Source organism: Phyllopteryx taeniolatus, chromosome 17, assembly GCF_024500385.1.
Source record: "Phyllopteryx taeniolatus isolate TA_2022b chromosome 17, UOR_Ptae_1.2, whole genome shotgun sequence".
In the NCBI taxonomy this organism is placed as follows: Eukaryota; Metazoa; Chordata; class Actinopteri; order Syngnathiformes; family Syngnathidae; genus Phyllopteryx; species Phyllopteryx taeniolatus.
This window is the reverse complement of record NC_084518.1, coordinates 20124770-20142247: the sequence shown is the minus strand read 5'-3', so window position 1 is coordinate 20142247 and position 17478 is coordinate 20124770. Positions and strand designations below refer to the sequence as shown.

At 44.0% G+C, this 17478-nt stretch overlaps 1 protein-coding gene across 5 annotated transcripts in view; it reads right to left on the bottom strand.

The window, feature by feature from the left end:
- Positions 1-13: 13 nt before the first annotated feature.
- Positions 14-17478, bottom strand: part of larp1 (La ribonucleoprotein 1, translational regulator) — a 35405-nt gene continuing 17940 nt past the window's right edge. The window contains exons 4-22 of one of the 5 annotated variants that reach the window (XM_061750695.1): positions 17356-17427; positions 12584-12737; positions 10752-10874; positions 10502-10648; positions 9413-9575; positions 9040-9184; positions 8072-8240; positions 7709-7893; positions 7458-7556; positions 7038-7364; positions 4678-4801; positions 4365-4570; positions 4144-4250; positions 3291-3448; positions 3067-3211; positions 2835-2944; positions 2628-2755; positions 2310-2476; positions 14-1887 (exon numbers count right to left, since the gene is read on the bottom strand). In XM_061750695.1, coding sequence (XP_061606679.1) covers positions 1851-1887; positions 2310-2476; positions 2628-2755; positions 2835-2944; positions 3067-3211; positions 3291-3448; positions 4144-4250; positions 4365-4570; positions 4678-4801; positions 7038-7364; positions 7458-7556; positions 7709-7893; positions 8072-8240; positions 9040-9184; positions 9413-9575; positions 10502-10648; positions 10752-10874; positions 12584-12737; positions 17356-17427 — 2766 coding nt within the window. In that variant the 3' untranslated portion in view covers positions 14-1850. The remainder of the gene's footprint in view (positions 1888-2309; positions 2477-2627; positions 2756-2834; positions 2945-3066; positions 3212-3290; positions 3449-4143; positions 4251-4364; positions 4571-4677; positions 4802-7037; positions 7365-7457; positions 7557-7708; positions 7894-8071; positions 8241-9039; positions 9185-9412; positions 9576-10501; positions 10649-10751; positions 10875-12583; positions 12738-17355; positions 17428-17478) is intronic. The other 4 variants (XM_061750697.1, XM_061750696.1, XM_061750698.1 and 1 more) reach the window with 4 other exon arrangements.

Below are 17478 nucleotides of genomic sequence, written 5' to 3'. Positions count from 1 at the left end.
TCGGCAGGCGAAGTTGTTGAGGTTTTTTTTGTCCGTTTTGTGTTTTTTTTTTCTTCTTTATTAAAGGAAAAAGCATAATTACTACAAATTACAAATAACACTAATAATAATAGCGAATCACATCAGCCTACAAAGCGGATAGTGAATATTAAATGTTATAATACAAGATCTCATTCAAGTAGTTTACATTTTTTCCATTTTATACTTTTTTTCTCACTTTTTTTTTGGTCGTTTTCACATTTTTTTCCTCATGAACAAGCCTAAAGATATTTTCGAGTGATGCAGTGAACAATTTCAATGCTTCATATACAGTTTTTTTTGTTTGTTTTGTTATATTTCATATGGCTTTATGACATTTTTGTACTTTTTCATTCTGCAGACATCATAACCAGCCATATTCCTCACACGCCGCTGCGCTCTTTTTAAATTGTTTTTCCTAGTTGCATCTTCAGCACCACTTCACCATTTTGCAGCCAGCTCGCGTTGAGGGTGCGGCGCCCCCTAGAGTTCGTTCAAGGGGGTGAACAACTCCCGCAAGGTCCCCGAAATCCTCCAAATGTCCCGACAGGTGGAGGAGGAGTGAGCGCATCTGCAGCCAACCACACAGTTTTCACTTATCTATATATCCTTTTTTTTTTCCCCCTCTCCCGGCTCTCATTTGTTGTCAAGCCTCCGCAAAACATTGATGTATCCATCGTAAGCCTCGTAAAACTCATCCAAGTCTCCCTGAAGAAGAAGAAAGGGGGGGGGAATATCCGGCTCCGCTTGCACTGGAAGATCAAAAACATCCAACGAACGAACACAAAAAAACAGAAGGCAAAGAAATGCAGTCTTTTTCCAATGCGTGACAGGAAGGCTCCAAAAAAAAAAAAAAAAAAAAAGTGGAAAGTAGACTGATTTGTTTTAAGACTGTGCGTTCCCCAAAAATCGAATCCAACTGTGGGGGTAGGCGCCAATCGACAAGAGAGAAAAAAAAAAAAAAAAAAAAAAGGTGGGGTGTGGTTAACAAATTTCAACATGAAACAAGATTCGCTTGAGCTTTTTTTTTCGTTCCCTTTTGTCACTTTAAATACACATTCGATGTTCCAGACGTCAATTGGAAAAGGGAAAAGGAACAGGAAAAAAAAAAATTCCGCCTCCGTCACACTAACGATACCGCCAAAATCCAGAAGCATTAACATTTTCATGAGTACGTACACGTGTAAGGCAGAAATACGTCCTGCGAAAAGTTCTCTTCTTCATCGGTCGAGTTCACATTTACATTTTCGAAGGGAGGACGTCCACGAGGAGCCGAGCTGCATGTGTTTGTGTGGGGCGGTCAATCAGAAAGAGCAAACCCCACCACCCCAAAAAAAAAAATCCCCGATCTCCACCCAGAGCACTTGGCACCTTCCTGCTTCTTCAAGTAATCCGGATTGTTGATTCTTCCAGTCCTTGATGGATGGATGAAGATGATGGATGGGGGACACAAAAACAATGTCAGGAATCCCCGGCCCCTCCCTAAAAGGTCCGGGGAATCTCCTCCAATGGGACGCGGGTGCGCTTAAGCACGAACAAAGCCACACGACAAAAGCGAAGGTGGGACTCACAGGACTCGTAACAGGACCCGAATGACACTTGGAAGACAGTTCAAGCAGTTTGGCAAAACGTGCTCCGAAAAATAATGGGAAAACCATTAAAAGTAAGGCAACTCTCAACCAAGTCTGTTTCTCCTCCTCTATTCTTTTTTTAAGCATTTGTTGTTTTTCTTCTCCTCCTCCTCACCAAAAAAAAAAATAAAAAAAATCCAGCAAATCAAATATCGTTTTGAAGGCGCTTTGGTCCGCTCACGTCAGCAGGGCCGTCGTCCGTCACACATGCTCATCGGAAAATTGTCTCCGGATGCCGCTACACCATGTAAAAAACAAAACAAAAAACAAAAACAAACAAAAAAAAAATAAAAATCGAGAGATAATGAAACAATTAGTGGATGGTAAAAGAACCGAAAAAAAAAACAACTAAAAAAGTCCACCTGGTGGACTGGCAATGATCTGCAAAGAAAAGAAAACGTGTTTGACACCTCATTGCTTGCTTGCCTCATTTAAAAAAAAAAAAAAAAAAAAAAAAAAAAAAAAAAAAAAAATCTTCAGAATTTAACACTCATCCGTCAAGCATGTCATCCAAAAAAAAAAAAAGAAAAAAAAAAAAAAGAAAAAAAATAACAGGATAGTGATGCGTCAAAGGAGAGCTTATGTGGTGGCCCTCGCTTCCCTCCAGAACCGGCGGCATGTGACTTGATATCCGTGTGTGGGCCCCGGTTGCGTTTTTACTTGAGCGTCTTGGCGTCGGGTTTGACATCATCCTTGGCGGTGGCGCCCACGGGGCTGGAGCCGGAGCTGTTCTGGCTGTGGGGCCGACTGGAAGGGTGGGAGGGGTGGCGGCGGCGGCTGTCCCCGCTGGACGAGTGTCTTCGGCGGCCTCCTTCCTCCATTGGCGGCTGTGGGGAGCGAGATAGAAGACGCACATTTCACAAACACTAAAACGATTCAGAAGTTATACTGCGTTCGGAATAATTCACTCCTTCCCCGATCCCAAATCAATACAAAGGGATTTCCACGATGATTAAGCGTCAGGAGTATTTGACTCACGTCAATTCTGAAGTCCTCCAGACGCTTGAACTTGCTCAGACACTCCTGCAGCTTGGGGTCGATCTCCAAGGCCTTGGCTTTGGAATATTTGAGGAAGGCCCAGAACTTCTCCAGTCCGTACAGCTGACCTGAGAGTCCAGAAACGCAGCCCGAGTTAAAGTTTGACAACGATAATCAACACGCTCTCGCGGCGGCTTATTCTCTCACCAGCCTCGTAGTCTTTCATGGTCTCCTCCTGGAAGTCCTTGAAGATATCCGGCCGGAACTTCTTCTCCAAACCGTAGCTGTAGTATCTGAACAGGCACTCCAAACCGTACCTGGAATACCAACAAGTGGGCAGTTATTCCATACCAAAGTCATCCACGCATGCATTTATTGACCTTGTTTGTGCATTGGGGAAAGAAAAAAACCTCTTCCCTGGCCCGACTCTCCCTCTCACCTGTATCCTTCTTTGCCATCCTCCACCACCAGCTGCCGGAATTCCTCGTACATCTTTCTGTTGAAGTGATCCCGCAGGAAAAAAGACCAGAAGCGGAACAGCGTGTTCATCTCTTGGGACTGGCCGATTCCGAGCCGCTTCCGCTCTGCGATTGTTCCCAGTAAGTTTTAGTCAAACAAGACGCTGCAACTAAAACTCCAGACCGAGAATGAAGTCGCCGTTACCGTTTAGGCAGCGCCGGCGGTACTTGTGGTAGACGTGTTGCGTGAAGCCGTTCTCCTTGAGCAGCTCGTGGGATGGATGCTGGAACTTGGGGAGGGACTGCGGCGTGCAGACCACGTTACCCAAGGCAGGGGTGCCCTCGGACGGGCTGGCGTTGGAGCTGAGGAGGTGGCGAACGGGGAGAGCAGTTAGTGAGTTAGTTCGCAGAAGACTAATACATTATGCAAGTGAGGGTCAGGTATTATTTCTGTCCACTTGGGGTCGCCATCCTCACGGTCTACACTCTAGTATTGTGTATCTTAAAAAGGTTGGGCCTGGCCTGTTGAATGGCTAACCGTTAGTCAGTCTGCGTGTTGAGTGCCTCCGGGTGTCACTTATGGCCTATGAATATGCCCGTTACGCATTTATCTTGTCACCGTTTGTTTAATAAAGCGATTGAAAGTGCACTGGCGGCTGTGGAGAGAATACAATTCGTTTTAACTAGCAGTGGTAGGCTATCTAAAATTAGCTAACGAGTTGTCGGAGTTCTGCTTTGTAGTAGACACGTTGGCACTTAACTTTTATTTTTCATTTATTATTATTTTTTTTTTTAAAGTGTGTAAAGATTCCAAACATCGGTCTTTATGTACTCTTTCTTACTGGCTGTCTCCAATTCCTTTGTGAGTCCGTGTAGCAAAAAAATCTGCGATATGAAAAGATATGTACGATTAAAAAAACCTGTGAAAAATTGAGACGCTGAAAAGTGAAGCGCAATATGGTGACGGATGGCTGTATATCGGGGAGTTCCACAACAGACAAGTAGATTTGTTCCACAAAATAAAATAATCAGCGATATAGCGGAAGTGTGAGTCTCACCTGACGGATGCAGTTCTGGAACGATGCTCCCTGGAATCCATCACCCAGCCGACGTGACACTCCATGGGCGGGTTGGAGCTGTGCCGGGTCTTTCGCTTCCTTGGGGTCTGAAATCAATGGAATGAAACAAGCATGTTTAGAAAACGAAATTGGGGTCGCGAGGGGAGTGGAGGATAAAGAGCAGGAATTTTAGTGGGTGCGAACATAACCCGCCATCTCACCTTAGCGTCAACAGGCCGACTTTCCTTGACCACTGGGTAGAAGCGCGGCGTCATGGTGGCGTCCTTCCGGTGAGGGGTGCGCGGCGTCCGGGGCGTGCGGGCACTGCGGTAGTTGGGAGACTCGGGCACGGTCGTGGGGAGTGACCGCGCTATCGACGAGGGCTCGGGGGCACCGAAGAGTTTGTTTGCCAAGGCGTCTGTAGGGACTGAGGACGAATGAGACGGAAGTCGAGTTAAGCGGGCATACGCACATACCGATAATAAGGCGAGTAGCAGTAGCACTTTTCAATATCATGATAATATTGGTCCTTACTCTGCTGGGGTTGCGGGGGGCCGGGGGGCACTTCCTGGTTGGGGTCGACGGGAGGTTCGGGGGTCAGGCAGTCAAACTGTTCGCGGCTGATCAGGTGAACCTTCTTGAAGTTCTCCACCTCTTGCTGCAAGGGATAAGAAAAATAGAACAAAGATGTTAAAAAAACATTACATCCTGCCAGCCAGCTTTCTAACTAACAAATGTACGTCCTCGAATTATTTATGATACATTATGTACATTAAAGTTGTTAAACAGAACACTGTGGTCCCTACAGTAACCCACAAAAGTGAGTACACCCCTCATTTTCATAAATATACAGTATCTTTTCATAGGACAACATGGAATAAATTACTCTACAATGTAAATTAGTCTGTGTGCAGCTTGTACAACTATTTATTATTCAGAATAATTCAGCAGAGAGCCATTAATGTCTCGAATGCTAGCAACAAAAGTGACAGCACCCCGAAGTGAAAATGTCCCAAGTGGGCCCAATTAGCGATTTTCCGACTTGAGCCTAAAATTGAGCTCTAAATTACAGTTATCAGGACAAAGAATGTTCAAATAAACTGCTAGCAACAAAAGTGTGCACACCCGTGAATGAAAATGCCCAAAGTGGGTCCGATAAGCTATTTTCCTACTTTTAAGTTGAGATGTCAATAACTGTTATTAAAACAAAGGATGTTCCAATTTCTAGAGCGGTGGATGAATAACTACACATCTAATACTATGCCAAATTTCAGTCTCAGCCCATACGTCACCAAAGAGAAAAGAAAGGTGCCAACAGTAATCCAAACTACAAACGCGCCTACACGAACCGACCTGATCTGTCGGAGTCTGGAGATGGAGACGCAGCAAAATAACATGGCTGCCAGAAACGCTCGCTTCACCTTCACCTTGTCGCCTCGGTGCTCCTAGCGTGTACTGGACCGTCGACCGGCCAACACGCATCAACACTCTAACATGAACCTTCCATGACGACAACGATAGCTACCGGTCCTTTAAAAAAAAAAAATCAAGCCTGGCTCACAAGCACGGCCGCTCGTGACAGCTTCACAAACAAGAAAAACTCACGCTTGATGCTCCGCCGCAAGTGGCTTCAGGTTGTTGAGCGTCCATCTTTGCCTAGCCCCCCCGTCAGCCCCGGTCAGCTCAGGCCTCAGACGTGTGCTTTATTTACTCAAACTAACTGTTCCACACGGCACTGGATGAGCACGTGAAGGCCTCACAAAAGAGCCCGACAACAAAAGGAAAGCGGCCCAAAACAAAAGTCTCTGCTTCTGCATCCAGAAACGGCCCAAAACGAAGGAGAATCTTTCTGCTCCAACGTTCGAATTTAGGGCAGAATCGTCTCCAATGCGGCGGTGACAACGTGGAATTGCGTAGAAGCTACCTTGACGTGGGCTTTGCTTTGTTTGGGTTTGACTAGAACGCAGCACAGAAGCGCTGAAACTAAAACAACGCATTCCATTTTGGTAAAAACACATTTTTGCTAGATTTGTGGGGATGTTTTCCCCACAACAAGAAGTATTTTTTTAACATAACCACAGTGTCTGTCCATGTAGCTTGTGCGGTTCAGGGCTGACAGAATCAGGCCTACTTTGCTTCATATGGCATTACAGTGGTGTCTTGAGATACAAGTTTAATTCATTCTGTTGACCACACTGCTGACCCAAAAGGCTCTAATGTCAGAAATCATCTTTTTCCCATTGAAATGTATCTTAATATCATTAATCCGTTCCAGCCTCCTCAAAAAACAAATGTTTGTAATGTGGTTTTTAATAAGAAAAAACACACCTTCTGGTGTACACACCTTGGACACTTGGGGGCAGTATAATATAAGTATTATAGAGTGCTATTTTCTTTACTAAAAACATTACAAATATTTGTGGTTTTTTTTTTTGGGGGGGGGGGGGGGGTGAAACAGATTAATGGCATGTCCATTTAAATCAAAAAGACTATTTGAGTTATGAGCGTGGTCACGGGGCGTCTTAAACGCGTATCTCAAGGCACCACTACTGCACTGTACGGCTCCTTTAAGCGACAACGAGAACTTCAAGCAACGAATGTCTCCCTCGTGCAGAGCTGTGAGAAGTTACAACAAATTCTTTACTTCACATCCCAGCCCAAAATGTTCCACTTCAACCCCGAGTATATTTGGTGCTGTGTTAATGTGGATGGTCAAACATGATCAAAATCCATCACCAGGATGGGAATGTCACACTACACTCTGGACTGACTGGGAATTGGGTTAGCTATGTGAAACACTACACGTAATACTTAAAAAGTATTCAAGCTTCTTCTGGGATTCCATACACATGACCATATCTGGTTCAGAAGCGGTGTACACAAAACGGCCTTACCTTGATGGTGGCGTACTCGGGCTCATACGTGTCGTCCCACAGGTCCTGCTCGTAGTAGAAGAGGCCGTCATTGATCACCTTGACCAGCTCGCTGGAGAGCTTAGCGCGCGACGTGTGGTGGCCCGTGCGGTCGCCGCCGGGATGCTTGCGCAGGTAGGGCGGCGTCTGCGTCACGATCAGGATCTTGTTGACGTCGTGGTCGTTGATCTCGCCGTCCGTGTCCTCGTCCGACCAGTCGGTGAAGGTGTTGCGCCGACCGTCCATCTGCTCCATCTCCTCGTCGAACATGAAGTCCAGCTCCTCGGGTTCGTCCTGCTCGCCGCCCTCCTAAATACACGTGGCGTCGTTTAATTTTTGACGATGAGGTATCGGTACTTTTCTAGTACCGCTCAAGCCTAGGTGAGCGTTTGACATCTTTACCTTGTTTCCTGGCGTGGCGGGAGAGGGCGAGGAGCCAGACTGAGGCAGTGGCGAGCGGTTGGCGTCGTCTTTTTCCCTCTGCTGCTGTGAGGAGGGCGCCTGCGTTAGTGCACCGCCGCGATTGAGGAGGAAGATGAGGATGGGGGTGCGGTGGCAGGACGATGCAGAATGATGGAATGTTTGTTCATCAATGTCAAAAGTAAAACAAGATGATAGTTGGTGTCACGGTATGAATGAATGAATGATGTCACCTTCTCTGGGCTGACCTTGGGCCTAGCTGGCGAAGGTCTGGGCCTCTTCTTGACCTCGATCCAGGACTCAGAGTCTAGGTCAGGGAGGCTGGCGGAGAGGCCCTTGGGCATTGTCTTCAGGTTGGAGGGCGTGTCGGATTCGGGCTTGGGTGGGTGTTGCGTCGGTGTCGAGGCCCTGAGCGACCCTGAAAGACAATTGCAAGATTCATTGATTTTGATCAAGTTTCTGCATTCATCTTTTAAAATGGGAAATATCGACGTCAACACTAAATTGAATCCAAATCCAACTATTGAAGTTATTCCGGTAACAAAGCTAAAGTAATGCCTGCTCAATAATGGTGACGTGGTGGCAGGCATCCTCACCTGTAGGCTCCTCGGTGGGCTGCCTGGGGACGAACTCGGGGCAGTTGATGAGTTGGGAGAAGTCAGTGTGGTTGGGCACAGTGAGGCCCGGCAGGGGCCACTTCTCGGGCTCCACCTTCCGACGGATCTTCATGTCGATCACTTCCACTTCCTTGCTGTCCTTCAGAGCCTGCCGGGAGCGAGGGACAGAGGTGTTTCAGGGAGGAACAGCCTTCGCGACACGAACGTCGCAACTTAACTCATCAACTTATGAGAAATTGATGTTTCTCCGTGGTGATTCTTCACAGGCTACATTAAACTGTTTACGTGTGTTGCTGCACCATTTGTGTTCAAATATCCATTGCATAAAGGGTTTAACGCCCGAGACCGATTGTATTCATTAGCCCGTCTATGGCATTTTGCATTGTTTGTTAGCAGTATGCTAAACTGACTTTTCTAAGGCAAAATTATGTGGTCGTTTTAAATACACAATGTGTAATTCTGTTTTATGTTTCGTTTGAGAGTAAATCTAACTAGGAGCGGCAATACACAGCTTGTTTGCTTGTTGTGAAGTGAGCAGCGTTCACCATAGAACACTCGCATCCAAAAATCTTGCTCCCAAGGCAAAGAAAAAAAACAAATGAATCAATGAATCAGCCAATCGATGGAACGCATCTCAAAAAAATCTGAAGTCCGGTCACTCGTATCGCTCAAGGCACCACTGTATAGCTACTAGAAAAACAGACAAGTATAATTTGCACAGAATTATCAATGGCAGCTTGCCGTTGTTGTTACCATGCTGAGATCAGAGTTGTGTAAGTTCTCTCCAGTGATGTCAGAGAAGAGACATGAACATCTCATCAGTTCTTCAAGCGTGTAAACCGACAGCTGCGCACCATAAAGGGCTTGCAAAATCCACTTTGGCTATTCCAACTGAAGGCCCACCGGAGAGAAAACGAACAGATGAAGAAGAGGAAAAGTGTCCGTACTTCCAGAATGATGTTGACGTCGGTGGTGAGGGCCTGCACTCTGTGGAAGCTGGCGATCAGTCCGATAGGCAGGAAGCCTTCTTGATCCATCTTCCGGCGCAGGAAGAAGTCGCGCTCCAGGTTGTCTAGGCTGAAGTAATACTCACTGCAGGAAAAACAAATGAGAATGGACAAAACATGATTACATACCGCAGAAAATATTCATAATTAAAGCTGAAGTTGGGATGCTTGTTTGCTAAATAAAATATATTCTCTGTTGTGTCATTCTGAGATCAGAGTCGAACAAGTTCTCTCCATTGAGCTTTCATCAGAGAAGAGACATGAAAGGCTCATCATCTCCGCAGCTCTCGAGCGTCGGCTGGTCAAAACTCACATCTGCCTCTTGATGTAGTCCTTGAGCAGGTGCTGGTCCACCGAGTACAGGTCGCTGCTGCTCATGTTGTCGTAGTAGTAGGTGACAGAATTGCTGTACTTCTGTCCGTAGGGTCCGTCTTTCATATCGTAGAACTTGTAGCTTTGGTGGTAGTCGTAGTGGCCTGAGGGGGCAGAGAAAGCCCCTGAATCACATTCTTTGTGTTCAATAAATTGACTAAAACAAACAAACAAACAAAAAGTCCAATTACATGGGGGGTAAAAATACATTGAATGGAGCAGCCTAGAAATTCAGCGTAACCTCAAAACTAGGGATTTTGGCTTATAAAGAGGCCATGTGGTTTCCTACATTGTCTTATCGTGAAAATGTAATACATTTTTGGAAGTTACTTGAATTTTATAAACAAAATAGCATATGTTATTACAATATAATTGTTCTGAAGCCAATTTGTCCTTTCACCTCGCAAAGGGCTTTATTTAGGGCAAGATTTTGCATTTTTGCAACAAATAGCATATTAAGCATGATATGTCCACTAATAGAATTGTTCTTTTCACATATTCAGGATTATTTAGTTTTTTCCTATTATTTCAATCACATTTCGAGATTGTTAACCTGTTCAACATTGTGAAAACATTTATTTTACTATTTTACTGAGATGTGTCGATGGAAGTGCACATTATGTGCTTTGCTAGCTTTGCTCCAATAACCTTTTTAAAAAAAAAAAACAACAAAAAAAAATCATTTGTGTGTGTCGCAGCTTCAATACTGAGTTCAGAGTTGTTAAAAGTCCTCTCCATTGATTTTTAGTCAGAGAAGAGACATGAACATCTCATCATGTCCACAGCATATCTGTAAATGTAGTAAAAACTTGAAGTTGCTGCTTCAAGCGCCATTCCAGCCCTGAACTCCCCCCCCCCCCCCAGCCCCCCAAGTATGAAACTGAGGCATGAATACAAAATAAGTATTTGTTTTAGACTAAATAAACCACACAAGAGAAGCTAAGAAAAGAAACTACGTAGAAAAATGTTGAGGTCAGCAAACTGGTGGTTATAAAAAGATATTTATATCCTCGCATCGCACTTCTTGTACCTCGGCCTCGTCCTCGTCCTCGGCCTCTTCCACGTCCGCGCCCGCGGCCCCTGAAGCCGCCGCGGAATGGCGCCCCCTCGCTCTTCACGCTCGACACCTCGTCGTGGTCGTCGCGCCACTCCCGCTCGTACTTTTGACTGTGCCAGTCTGAAACAACAAGACAAATGACCAGCGCGTGCTAAACTTTCTCGCAAGTTCAATTTCATTTTAGTCTCGCTGCGGAGTTTCAAATGCACGGCTGAGCGCTCACCTCGGAGGTCGTTCCTGGCGTTGGGCGGCAGGCGAGGATTTTCATTCTGCCTGCTGTTATTCCGTGAGGCCGAGCGCTCCCGGGGACCTTCGATCATCAGGGGAACCCACTTTTGTTTGTTTCCTGTTTGTGATCACAGAGGTGAATGATGAATGAAGAATGACAAAAAGCTATTTTCTTTCACTGTTAACATGGTTTATGTTCAACTCCTGCTGTAATAACTGTCGGGCATGCCATGGAAAATGAAAAATTTAAGACTAAGAAGTTTTAAGGCCACTTTGATCATTAAATGTGCGTTGTCTGGTATCAATAATACAAGTGGTCCTGAGTTGACAGGAGCGTTCCGTTTCTATGGTGTAACCCGAATTTCAATGATAAAGTCATAATTACAGCAAAAATTTGAATGAAAAAATAGGCCATGAACATAACGTCTTGAGCTGTGTGATGATGTTGTCTTACGCCGTTTAGCTAATTAGTTCATGGCCCGCCATTCGTAACTTTGAAATTTGTTAATTACAGAAATATTTGCATGAAAATCACTTCTGGGCCATAAACATAGAACACCCAAATAGAAAACCAGTGAGTACAGTGGTAGGTGAGTGTGCCTTTTTGAGGTTATTTTTAAGGATAACTAGAGATTTTAATTTGTGTCGATTGTGTAGAAATGACTGTGAATGCTTAAGAGCTACCGTGAAATGAAATGCTGTTGAAATTTAAATTGAATTGTCGAAATGTCGAAAGTGAAACTTGAAATTAGAATGGTTTGAATCGGTCAAGAAAAGTGGAAGGAGAAGATAAATACATCAAATCTCTTAATTTGGTGAAAATTAAGGAATTTTGGATGTGTGATAAAGAGTTTCCAGGATGTCCTGAATGAGTTGAATATTTTGAAGTTGGAATGGTTTGAATCGGTCAAGAAATGCGGAAGGAAGAGGTACAAATGTAAAATCTCTTACATTTGGGGATTTGATTGTGTGGAATGTGGGAATCTTGGCAATGTGGAATGAGCTGAACAGTTTGAATTTCGAATGGGAAAGATTGAAAACTTTTTGTTAAACGTCTCATTCACTTGAATGGGATTTTGGTGTGGAAATGTGGAATTCTGAGAAAAGTGGGTAATTTTTGGAATGTGGAAAGTAATTCCTCATATTTACTCAATTTTTGGGAATCTTTTGAAGTTTGTACCCGTTAAGAAATGTGGAAGGTGAAAGCGCATTAAAAAAGTGCACGGAATAAAAATAAAAATAAAGATTTTGGGTGCTGTTTGAGGCTTCTCAGCATTCACTCAATCAAAAGTTTTAGTTTGGAAAATCAAACAGAAAACTAACGGATAGGCTCCGGCTGACCTGTGACCCTAGTGAGGATAAGCGGTATAGAAAATGGATGCATGGATTAGTTGACACCAGACAGACTGGACTAGAAAAAAAACCAAGCATTGATTTGGCTGCAGTAACTCCGATTGGCCAGCAGGCAGCGTTAGTGATCTGCTGTGATGTGCGCTGCGGGCTTGTTTGAGGACAAATGTGAATGACTGTGCATGGGGAAATGACACAGCTACTTTAAAGTGACGTGGCGCTCCGTTTGTCTACGAAGCCAGCAGGCACGGGAATGAGGTGAAAGTCAGAGGACATAACGGAACAGGAAGTTGGCCTGAGAGTCTGCGGTTCACCACGTAGTGACAAAAAATAAAAAATAAAAAAGTGAAAGCCGGCATCAGAAAATTATGTCAGTTGGTATTTCATCAGAATGTCATAATGTTGACTATGGAATATTCTTCCAAAAGGTACAAGAGAAATTTGACCCCAGAACAGAAAACGAAACAGCAATTTCACCTTTCTTCTTCTGCCCGTTCTTCTGGGAGTCGTCGTCTCCGTTCTTCTCCTCTCCAGAGTCGTCCGACTTGCTGGTCTTCAGGTTCTCCTTGCTCTCCTCGTTGCTCTCGCGCTTCTCCTTCGTATCCTTCTTGGTGGACGTCCTCTTGTAGGCCTAACCGCATGACGCGTTGACATGACAAGAGAGACACTGACCACCAAGCATGCTGCTAGTCATCAAGTATTGCCCTGTGCTGGTGAACTGTTAGTAAGTTGACCAGAATTTATGGATTGACCCTCCTGTTATGTTCAAGTTAAAAACATAAATAAATAAAAATTAAAAACCTAGAAAAATAATATATCAAATGCAAGGAGATTTTTTTGGGCTACTCAATATTTTTAAGAATTGATCATTATACCGATTATCCCATCGCCTATCCATCCATCCATTTTCTGTACCGCTTCCCCTCACTAGAGTCGCAGGCGTGCTGGAGCCTATCCCAGCTATCTTCGGGCGAGAGGCGGGATACACCCTGAATTGGTCGGCAGCCAATCGCAGGGCACATAGAAACAAACAACCATTTGCACTTATCCCATCCCTTAATTCGATAAAAAAATATTCTGGATGTGAGGTGCAGGTATAATTATTATTGTTCACTTGGGGTCATCATTCGCACATTTTACACTGTAGTACCTTTGACTTTAAGTGTGTATGGCTTTAAAAGGGCCTGGCCTGGTGAGTGACCATCAGGCAAACAAAAGGAGCGATATTTATGTTACCAAGTGTAGACATGCTGTTGTTTAAGACATTTCTCCTTTGCAGCAGATGTGAAATAATCCCAAGACTTTAACGCGCCACACTCTTTCCTCCAGGCTCGCTGCCATCTCACCAATCTTTATCTACACGCAGTGGCGCGTGTGTCTGCAGCAACGCTAGTCTGTGCGGAAAAATTACCCTGCAGAGATTTTGCGTTCACCTTTTCTGTGATCAAATTCTTTGATTAATTATTACAGGCCTATTTCACTGTGCATTTCATATAGGTCATACACAACGCATGGATAAGTGTGTCTGCTTTAATTTTCATTTTATAAAGGAAAAATTACATGCAGTGTGATTATTTCATGGTGTAGCAAAGAAACAACAGGCAGGTTAATTGATCAGGAAAAAAAAAAAAAAAAAATCTGTTTTATAATACAACCCTCAATTCCAATGAAGTTGGGGCGCTGTGTTAAACAAATAAAAACAGAATACGATGATTTGCAAATCATGTTCAACCTATATTTAATTGAATACACTACAAAGACATTTAATGTTCAAACTGATACACTGTATTGTGTTTAGCAAATAATCATTAACTTAGAATGTTATGGCTGCAACACATTCCAAAAAAGCTTACCACTGTGTGACATCACCTTTTCTTTTAACAACATTCAATAAACGTTCGGAAACTGAGGACACCAATTGTTGAAGCTTTGTAGGTGGAATTCTTTCCCATTCTTGCTTGATGTACAGCTTCAGCTGTTCAACATTCCGGAGTCTCCGTTGTCGTATTTTACGCTTCATAATGCGCCACACATTTTCAATGGGAAACAGGTCTGGACTGCAGGCAGGCCAGTCTAGTACCATCACTCTTTTACTACGAAGCCACGGTGTTGTAACACGTGCAGAATATGGTTTGGCATTGTCTTGCTGAAATAAGCAGGGGCGTCCATGAAAAAGACATTGCTTGGATGGCAGCATATGTTTCTCCAAAACCTGTATGTACCTTTCAGCATTAATGGTGCCTTCGTGTAAGTTACTACCCATGCCATTGGCACGAACATAGCCCCATACCATCACAGATGCTGGCTTTTGAACGTTGCATCCATAACAGTCCGGATGTCTCTTTTCCTCTTTGGCCCGGAGGACACGACGTCCACAACTTCCAAACACAATTTGAAATCTGGACTCGTCGGACCACAGAACACTTTTCCACTTTGCATCAGTCCATCGTAGATGAGCTCGGGCCCAGAAAAGCCGGCGGCGTTTCTGGGTGTTGTTGATAAATGGCTTTTGCTTTGCATAGTAGAGTTTCAAGTTGCACTTACAGATATAGCGGCGAACTGTATTTGCTGACATTGGTTTTCTGAAGTGTTCCTGAGTCCATGTGGTGATATCCTTTACAAATTGATGTTGGTTTTTTTATGCATTGCCGTCTGAGGAATCGAAAGTCACGGGCATTCAATGTTGGTTTTCGGCCTTGCCGCTTACATGCAGTGATTTCTCCAGATTCTCTGGACCTTTTGATGATATTATGGACCATAGATGATGAAATCCTTAAATTCCTTGCAATTTTACGTTGAGGAACATTGTCCTTAAACTGTTGGGACTATTTTCTCACGCACTTGTTCACAAAGAGGTGAACCTCGCCCCATCTTTGCTTGTGAATGACTGACCAATTCAGGGAAGCTCCTTTTCTACCCAATCATGGCATGCACCTGTTCCCACGTAGCCTGTTCACCTGTGGGATGTTCCAAACAGGTGTTTGATGAGCATTCCTCAACTTTCTCAGTCTTTTTTTGCCACCTGTCCCAGCTTTTTTTGGAACGTGTTGCAGCCATAAAATTTCAAGTTAATGATTATTTGCTAAAAACAATCAAGATTATCAGTTTGAACGTTAAATAGCTTGTCTTTGTAATGTATTGAATGAAATATAGGTTGAATATGATTTGCAAATCATTGTATTCTGTTTTTATTTATGTTTAACACAACGTCCCAACTTCATTGGAATTGGGGTTGTATTTGGATGAATCCATTCAGGATGAAAATAAAGCGAAAGTCACCAGAAACACGACAATACTGAGTTTTTCGCACAGGAAATCATGCAAAGCATTTGCAACAAGTGGATTCAAGAACAGTGTTCCATGCCACTGAACGTACACTAACCTGTATTGTATTAAAAAAACTAAAGTCAAATATCCACTTCCAGAAATAACATTCAACACATCATCGCGTGACAAATTTATTTTCACCAAAATTTGAAACCACTTCCCTTTTTTTCCATCCATCAACAACCATCCATCCATCCATTTTCTGAGCCGCTTCTCCTCACTAGGGTCGCGGGCGTGCTGGAGCCTATCCCAGCTGTCATCGGGCAGGAGGCGGGGTACACCCTGAACTGGTTGCCAGCCAATCGCAGGGCACATAGAAACAAACAACCATTCGCACTCACAGTCATGCCTACGGGCAATTTAGAGTCTCCAATTAATGCATGTTTTGGGGATGTGGGAGGAAACCGGAGTGCCCGGAGAAAACCCACGCAGGCACGGGGAGAACATGCAAACTCCACACAGGCGGGGCCGGGGATTGAACCCGGGTCCTCAGAACTGTGAGGCTGACGCTCTAACCAGTCGTCCACTGTGCCGCTCCATCAACAACCATACTAACGAAAAGTTTATTTTATGATCTAGTCAAACACCATTTACACTAAACTGGAGGCCTGAAGTGAAAACCGAACAAGCAGGATTAGGACTCTGTCACTCTTATTTCCCAACAAAACACAGATTAACTGCAGCACGTGTCCATTATACCTAATCCATTTAACCCAGCTGTAACTGTTCAGGCTTTCAATGGCATATGGTCCATAGATGTAATGAGGGTGAGGAGAAAGAGTGAATGGGTTTTTATGACTATAAATGCTGTCGAAACATTCAAGTAGAAGAGGGATGTCTCGTCGGTGACTCAGCACAGCTAACAAGCTAGCTACACTACTGGTTTCCAGATCTAAAGTTATTTTTTTCTAAACCACTAAATGTCAAATTGCTTTACAATAGGCCACACGAATCTGCCAAATCTATATTATTTTTTTTTATTAAATTGCACAAAAACTGAGCAGGTTAAGCTGCTCAATACCAATCATACCAGACTTCAAGTAAAAATACTTTTCACGCCCAGTTATATTGCAGTACGCACAGCAATTAGTACATTCTTAACACTAATCATTTATTTTTATTTGATCAATCTGCTTTTTTATACACATTTTAGGATAAAATGCATAATTATCTCCATTAGGTAATGTGACACATTGTGGTACATATTAAGTTTGTCTCTTCCTAAATGCCGTCGTCACCCACCCCTGCGCCCCCTATAGTTACTGTAGCATTGGTACAAATGTTTTGTAAGCATAGGTATCTCTATTAGCAACGGTAGTGGACGTTTCATTTTGTTTTACGTGCCCGTTTTACAATAAACTACAACTGGAAGTGGAAAAATAGCTTCAAGCAAGAAAGTTTTGCCTGTTTGGAGAATTGATTGATATGTTTCTATCGCGATCAGACTGCACACATCAACCGTGTGACTTCCCCTAGTGCTCGCCTCCTCAGTGACTCCGACATTTATCGCAAAGCTAGCAAGCAACACATTATCTAGCATTGTGTAGAGCGAAATGCGCAAACACTTTAGATGACTTTCTCTGCCCTAGTCATGTTGAAAGAAAAACAAAATGCTCCGCTCTATCCACCGGGTATACAGTACTTCTGCCACACGCTGCTCTTCTTCTGCGGTGTTTTACTGACCAGTGCATTACACGCGTATTAACCGCGCAACACAGCAGGTGACTGATGTAATAATCGCGCGACAACGAATCCATTATGAAATTCGTTGCTAACACTTTTAATTGGAAATTTTTATTGACATTGATTCGTTGTTGCAGCCCCACTTAAGTCTAATACTGGCCTACTAATCGAATACAGCGACCAGGAAGGCGAGTAGCAGGCATTCAGGGCATATTACGGGGCTGCCAGATGAAACTTACAGTGGATCTCCACGTGTCTTTGACCTGCCTGACAGTCGGTGGGCAGGACACGGTCCGTGTCACTGCCTCGATCTGAACACAGGGAGGGAGGGAGGGAGGGAAGGAGGGAGGGAGGGAGGGAGG